We start from the raw sequence: 7562 nt of genomic DNA, 5'->3' as shown, positions 1-7562 counted from the left end.
ACTCTCGCTGCAGCCTGTGTCACTCCTGCTGCAGAAAAATCCCAGGAGGATAAAATAAAATTGATGCCTTATAAAAAGGGATGCCATGACAAACACCGCTCACGGAGAAGGACTACGTTATGTACAAGCATACATTCATTCCCGTCTCGAAGGCAGATCACTGGTGTCAAGGATGCCCTGTGCAAGACAGCGATGTCCTCCAAGGCAGAGGACACGAACTTGTGGACTTGCTCCTAAGGACTTAAGCTCTACTCCTGCTAGGGAAATAGTTAAAAATCAACCGAGTATGGAAAGCGTGACCAGGAGTGAGCGGTAGACATGAGGAATGCAAAGTCGGTCATCCCCATGCTTTGCCTTAAATGGTTGCCCCTACGAGGAAGATGGCTATGGCTTAAATAGTGCAGGTGGGATCTAACAGACGTCGGACGGAGGAGAACCGACAAGACTACATCGCACTTTGGTGTCGGATGAGCCTGAGAAGGTGCAGGGCTTTCCACAACACAGGGATCAAACAGGACAGTGTGATAAATAGGGAGAACTTCCCCTTCCGCCACACGCACCCGGCCTCAACGTATTAACACACGTCTGCGAGATCCACACCACCAGTGGTCACACCTTGAAGCTATTTTCAGCTGCTGCAGCCTGTAGGCACAGCGGCTACCGGAGCAGAGCGCAGCAGCTGCAGCGATGCAGCCACCGACAACGTGGACATCATCGAGGGTCGGTGACCCCAACCCACGGCGCCCTCGCCTCCCTCCCCTGCCCTCGCCCACTGCCAAGCCCTTCCCAGCCCCGTGAGCTGCCCTCGTGCATCCTGCCCGGCTGGGGGACGCAGCCTCCCACCCGCGCTCAGCGCATTGCCTAAAATCCCGACTCCCCCCCCTTGACCTCCTGTGAAGGATGCCTTGCCTGAGCTCAACCCATCCGGGTGAAAATTGGAAAAAGGGTCTCAAATTTTGCAGGAACAAATCCTCAAGGAATCGCGTTACGATGACCCAGGTCCACACAGCTCCGTCCCCAAACCCTACGCCAGCTGTCCAGTAATTGCACTCTTATGTACAGGAAAAAGAAAGCTACGAAACAAAACAAAATCAGTATTTTTCTTTTCGACGATTCACCCGCATTTGTCTGATAGTCGGACACATGCATGTCCTGCTGGCTTCTAGCGATGGTCATGCATGCAAGACTTCAGTCCGAGTTACAAGTTAGGGATCCTTTAGTTAGGAGCGTTTCCTTTGTGTCATTCATTTCTTGTCCTCTTCTCCTGAAACAAAGGGAAAAAAGAGAAGAAAAAGTATCGGTGAGGGTTCAAAAGCAAACCAGCTCCCTGTTTTTGTTATCAAGAGAGGTTGCTCCTGGGTTGATCCCAGAAGGGACCTGGGATCCTGTCTGTGCAGAGCTGGCCTGACTGCAGCCACGGCAGCTCAGGCTGCACGAGGAGGAGGATGCCGGTCCCCGGGCGAGGAAGGGCTCAGCACGCTCAGCCTGCAGGAGGTATGAAAAGGGATGAGTCGGAGCCATGCAGGCGGGAACAGCGGGAAGGTGAGCAGGCAGGGATCCATCGTTATCGCTCCTAACGAGAGCATCAGGGAGCATCCAGGGAAAGGCAGTGGTGCAGAGAGGAGGAAGCTCACTGCATCCCACCGCCCATCCCAAAGCCCCGTCCCTGCCACAGCCAGACGGATGGATATTGCTCCATGAGCAGACACCACTTACACACACTATATATATATTTACATCCATATATACCTCCAGAACAACTAGCAAGGACCAATCTACCCATTGCAGTCGCTGTCCCAGCCCCAGGGCTGCCCTCCTCCCTACTCCCCACCCTACTGATGGACGGAGTTGGACATGGAAGGTAACAGGCGACACGCGGCCTGAAGGAAAGCTGCAGTGTTCGGCTTGAACTCGGTGTGAGCAGCCTTGAAATCCCTGCCAGAGCTTGACTCACACCAACTAGATCCCCAATTTTCAAGCAGTCGACAGCAGCGTCCCTGGCCCCCTGAGGCAGCAGCTACTCTTCAGCCCGGGGGTGGGAGAGACCCTGCTGGCAGCTCGGTCTGCCCACAACAGGTTTTTTTTTTTTTCTTTAAAAAACCCCCACGCCCACAAGGCAGCACTTTCTGACAAGAGTTAGAAAAATCACTTATCATGAATCTTTCGACCCTATTTCTCTATCTTTCATCGCTGCACACATCACCAAACACATCTCGCAGACGACCGCTGTTACTGTGCTCTTGATAAATAGGGGTCCTGCCTGGGGTTACCAGTAAAGCTCAGCTCCCACGCTGCCAACCCTGGTGCCGACAAGCTTCCAGGGAAATTAATAAATAACAGGAGAGAAAGAGAGAAAGAAAAAAAACTTTTTCGCAACTTCTGCCAAAATTTCTTTCCAGCACTGGCTGGAGAGCTCAGCCCTCGTGTCCTGAGATAAAATTGATTGCTGTCATGGCAGCACCCCTCTGGATGACCTCCGCACTGCGGGCTTCAGAGCGAAGCAGGGATGCTGGCGATGGCGCTGTATTAAATCTCATTGCAACGATCAAAATTCATCTCCTCTGAGTCGCAGGGGTGTCTCTTCAGCAGCTCCGGCAGCTGAACAGTCCCCGCCGGGTGACACACCGGCTGTTACTTGCCAGCCACAGCACTTCCTCCAAATGCTTCACCCTGTGGTTGTGCAAACAGGGGGGCGGCCGCGCCGTACGGCAGGCAGGGACAGGAAGGGGACACGGCTGCAGCACCGACAGCGAGCGTTTAACCACAGCGGGTACTCTTCAAAACGTTACTCTCAGGCCTCTAAGTAACCCCCCCCGGCACAGAGCGAGTCGGGTGTTTCCAGAAGAACTGCAAGCAGCCGAGGGTCCAGCACCCACTTTGCTTTAATAATCTGCTTTAATTTGCAGGTCCCTAAATGCTCAAATGTGTCTGGCTCTCCTCTCCGCACACCGGTGACAGGAGCAGGGGGAATCCACGGACCTATTTGCAGGATTGATGAGGTGGTCGGAATCCACCCGATCCCATCTGGATCCTGCCTCACACTGCCGAGTTTCTCGGGGCTGTCACAGTCCTTCAACACTTGCAAACCTGCAACCGAACAATGCGAGCTCATCTCCTACAAGATCTGCTCCCCACCAGAACAGCCGAGGCCTTTCGGGGTGTTTTCCTTATTGCTTTTGACTTCCCTCTTAACGGGCTCCCGTAAAAGGTGATGCTGGAGGGATGCAGCTGCCAGCCGAGATCGCTCCCTCCGCTGAGGGAAACGCTGCAGCCCACGTAGCTCTGAAAACTGCACATCTCTCCCACTGCACCAGGGCACCCCGAGCTTCAGCCCTGAGCTTCCCAGACCCCAGGAGAAAAACAAAAGGCAAATCCTCCTGCTATTCCTTTGCACTACCAGGACAGCAGCACCTAGAGCTTCCCTCTGCTCTTCCATTTCTAAAGCATGGCACGTGCACACACAGAAAAAAAAGGAGAGAGGAAAAATAAAATAAAAAGCAAGGCAGCAGAGCTGTAAAATCCAATCTGGAGAGATTCCGGCATTGAAAGGTGTGGTGCCACTCTCCTTCAGAGCATCCCACAGCTCAAGCCAACAACTTGGCCCGTGGGGACACATTCCTCCTCCGGCGCCAGCGCCCAGCCAAGGTAGCTCGGCACAGAGATTACCCTACAAGGGCAGCCACGGCCCCGGGTGCTTGCTCCTGGCTCTCTGCCGCGCCGAGGAGAGGGACGCCTGCCTCCTCCGCAGGGAAAACGGGCAGCTGCAGCAGCCCCTTTGCTCCCGGGGGGGGGTTCAAGGGCTGCCCTCATCCCCAGGTGTGGGTGCACGGGGGCGTTGAGGGTGAGCAGCTTCTTTTTGCTACGCGCTGCAGGTTTTTTGTGATGGGACACGGAGATTTTGGTCCCTGCAGATTTCAAGGCTGTCTCAGAGGGATGCAGAGCCCCGGCTGGCCCTGGCAGGGAGTGTGACACACTTGTCAGTGCACAGCCACCTCTGCCAGCTGCTCTCCTCTGGGACGATCTTAAAGCATAAAGATGACACCGATTTTGCAGATAAGAGGCCCAATCTCAGCAGTGGAGATGCTCACCCAAGGGTGCAATCTCGCCTGCACGTCAGCTGTGGTGGCAGGAGGCTGCGGAGCACCGTGCTGCCCACCGGGGAGGGGACAGGTGGGGACAGGTACCCAGTGGTAAGGCCACCACCTTGCAGCTCCTGCAAAATCGCCCAGGGGTGGCCGTTCTCACCAGGTGTAAGGACAAACGGCTGCATAAATGCTAATCTGCGACAAAACACGCCAAGACAATTCTTGTGCATCAAAGCTACTGATCTGCAGTGACGCTGCTGCTGTCGGGGCAGTTGTGTAGCTGTGTTGCAGAAAGCACACGCTTCTTGAGTTGCCCCTGCTTTTACCACGGCACAGGGGAGAAACAGCACCCAGGCAGGGCCTGCTGCTTAACGTGCTGAAAACAAGTGAAACCACCACAGTGGCAACACCGACACCTGCGATGGGTTTGCTTCGAGATGGTGAAGATGAGGAGAAAAGGGATGGTGCAGGAAGGCAGGAGGGGAGCGGTGTGGCCGTGGCAGCAGGCTGACGGCGCACGGAGGGGCACGAGCACCGGGGTTACCTCAGTGTCCTGTCTGGGTTTTGTACCTTTTGAGAACTACTCAGAAAAGAGACTTCTGCAAGGCCTTGGCACAGATGCCTGGAAACCTTCCTCCTGCATGCCACTGGGCTCAGAAAGCAATACACTTAAATGCACAGAGGACGGCAAATATTAAAAATACTAGGGCAAGAGGTCCTTGAGGGTGGTCAGCCCTTGTGAGCCTGCCAGCCTGTATCTGTGTGACGGACACCAGAGAGAGCTTTGGAGAACATCTCCACGTTCCTGACCAGAACATCTGCAGGTTGCACCAAGCCAGCCTAGCTCGGCTGTGCACTTTTGCTTGCTGTCTCACACTCAACATTGCCTCCCAAAACTGAGAGCACAGAAACCTCAGAGGGGCCAGAGATGGATGAAGGCAGCAATACATGCAAAGCATGCAAGATGAGAGGCTGGAAGTGACCGGAGTGATGGGGAGAGAAGTGTAAAACACAGACCATGGTGAAAACTGAAGAGTCGCAGCTTTCTGCCGCTTCAAGGACAAGGAAAACCCAGTGTAATGGAAACACAACTTATCTAAAGCTGATCAAAGCAGAAAATTTTCCATGCAAAACCTGAATCAGCAGAACTCCCAGCTACACATTTGCATCCCTCAACTGAATACCCTTGGCCATCCCTCAGATTTAAGCCTCAGAAGGTCCCACGCTGGACACCATCCCCAAGCATTTCCTTGCAGAGGCCAAGCGGTAGCCTGCCCCCCCTGGCCAAAACTGCCATGCAAACGGCTGCTTCACAGGCTTTTTAGACCTTATTTTGAAGCAAAATACAGAGGCCAGTGGGGGAAAGGAGACCCTGTCTGGGTACAGGGTCCGTGGGCTCCATTATCGGCTGATTTTCCAAGCCACATTCACCCAGACATGGTCCAAGCAGGTCCCACACACACACAAGCAAGACTTTGGAGGAAGCACGGGAATACGGCGTTTGGGGATGAGACACCTAAGAAAGCCAACCCTTGCTCTGGAGTCCTGCAGGTTTTCAACTGGTGCTCCCCGCTCCACATGTGTCCTACCGTCCTGAGAATGCCTGGTAAAACAGAAAAAATCACAAGACCACATTTAAAAGTGGCTTTTTGAGTTTTTTTTGTTTCCTTTTCAAAGCCCAGAAGAATTAGGAAGATGCAGGATTTCAATTATTTCTTTCAAATGTGATGATTTAAGCGTGATTTTGCCCCGTAGCCGTGATTGAATAGTTGCATGGGAAACCCTTGCTGGATGAGACACAGAGTGACCCGTAAGCATCAGCAGCACCGTGACCATGGGGATGAGGGCAGCTCAGAGGAGCTGGCATGTCGGGAGCACGGCATGGGAGGAGGAAACACTCTGAGCTGATATGATGGGACTCGAAAGGATCGTACACCTGCCAGAAACCTCGCTGTGCTCAGACCCGCACTGGCACAGCCAAAGGAAAGCCCTTCCTCCAGCAGCACTGAGTTTTTACAGAGAAATGCAAAGTGTGGGAGAAAGAAAGACTCATCCCCAGATCACAGATGGTGAAGTGAAGACCGAGGGCATGCATGGGATGTAACAGCCGGGAATTAAACCAGCCCTCCTCCGCCCCAGTCCAGTGCTGTGCCATAAAACCGTTGCTACAGGCTTGTAATGGTATGATAAAACAAGCTTGGGTGATGCAAAGCGCCTATCAGTCTGTTGAGAGACGCAACAATTAAATAAAAATAAGCTAGAAACAATTTCTATCTGGTCTGTAAAAATAGGAGCCCCTGCACATCCATTTCTCAGCGGAGGCTTCGCTGAGCAATCGCGGTGGTTATGCATCAGCTCGCTGCAGAAAGGAAAGCTGACGTGAGCACCTCCAGTGCGCCGGGAGCCAGCTACGGGGAGCGCAACCAGTTTGTGATTGTTTCCGGCTTGCAATAATTTCCCATCCCGTATTTCCAGCTTTTTGCATGGTTCTGCTCATGAGAAACCAAACAGGGCTGTTACGATGCCCCAGACCCCTCCCTGCCAGGGCTGGACGGACCTGCCTTCAGCCCTGAAATGCAGGAGTGGCTTCGCACAGTTTTCTTGGGTCATTATTAAAGAGCGAAGGCAAAAGGAAGGGGTTTGCTAGGACGCCGGTTGCTTAAGGGGAGAAAAGAAGTCTGAGCAAGGTGATGCTGTGGAAGGACATCCAGTCCCCACGCTCAGCTTGCTCATCTGCCCCCCAGGGCCACTACATCTTCCCCGGGCAAGGATGGTGTCTCTCCTGCCCTTCTTCTCCCTGCTATCACTGCCGGGGCAAACACACCCTAAAAAATTAATTAAATCTGTTTCCCTGGAGAGGGGCCAGCCCCTTGGCAGCCACGGCCCCGCTCGGCAGCCACGGCCCCGCAGCCGCTGCCCAAAAACCCGCAGGGTTAACTGAGCGCCGAGATATCACCCACAGCAACATCTTTTGCAAGAAACGAAAGAAAAGATTATATCATCTCTTTGGAGGGCTGCCTAAACACATGCTGTGATTTACAGCACGTAGCCCAGGAGCACACGGGAACTGCTGCCCAGGTGCCACAGGAGCTGCTTCTCCTCTGCGTGTGCCACAGGATGGATCCTGAGAGGTGCCGGCCAAGGGCAACCCCATTAAAACCAGTTTATAACACATTCAGCTCTCATTTGATCTTAAAATAGAGGTAGCAAATTCAAGATAAGGACGGCCACAGAGGGGTGGAAAATCGAGGGAAAAAACCAAAGGATTCCTGTTAGAAACCAGTGTTTGATTTGTTTTGCTTTATAAGAGAAGGGATCCAGTTCCCAGAGGTTTGAGAGGAGCTGGATAAACACACGCGGCAGATTTATCTAGTGCTCCAGCTCCTAAGAGAGTATTTCAAGCAGATGCAAGTACCCACTGCTCTGCCTGGCATGGCACCCGGCAAGGAAGGGGGCAGGAGAAAAAGTCCCTTTTTC

General features: G+C 53.4%; 1 protein-coding gene across 1 annotated transcript in view; it reads right to left on the bottom strand.

The window, feature by feature from the left end:
- Positions 1-1188: 1188 nt before the first annotated feature.
- LOC103912910 (sarcoplasmic/endoplasmic reticulum calcium ATPase 3) overlaps positions 1189-7562 on the bottom strand; it is a 36575-nt gene continuing 30201 nt past the window's right edge. The window contains exons 19-20 of the mRNA XM_009319320.1: positions 5616-5688; positions 1189-1264 (exon numbers count right to left, since the gene is read on the bottom strand). Of these exons, the coding sequence (XP_009317595.1) occupies positions 1189-1264; positions 5616-5688 (149 nt within the window). The remainder of the gene's footprint in view (positions 1265-5615; positions 5689-7562) is intronic.

Source organism: Pygoscelis adeliae, unplaced genomic scaffold (genome assembly GCF_000699105.1).
Source record: "Pygoscelis adeliae isolate BGI_AS28 unplaced genomic scaffold, ASM69910v1 Scaffold282, whole genome shotgun sequence".
NCBI classification, from domain to species: domain Eukaryota; kingdom Metazoa; phylum Chordata; class Aves; order Sphenisciformes; family Spheniscidae; genus Pygoscelis; species Pygoscelis adeliae.
Note: the sequence above shows the minus strand (reverse complement) of the source record. Positions and strands in the feature narration are given on the sequence as shown.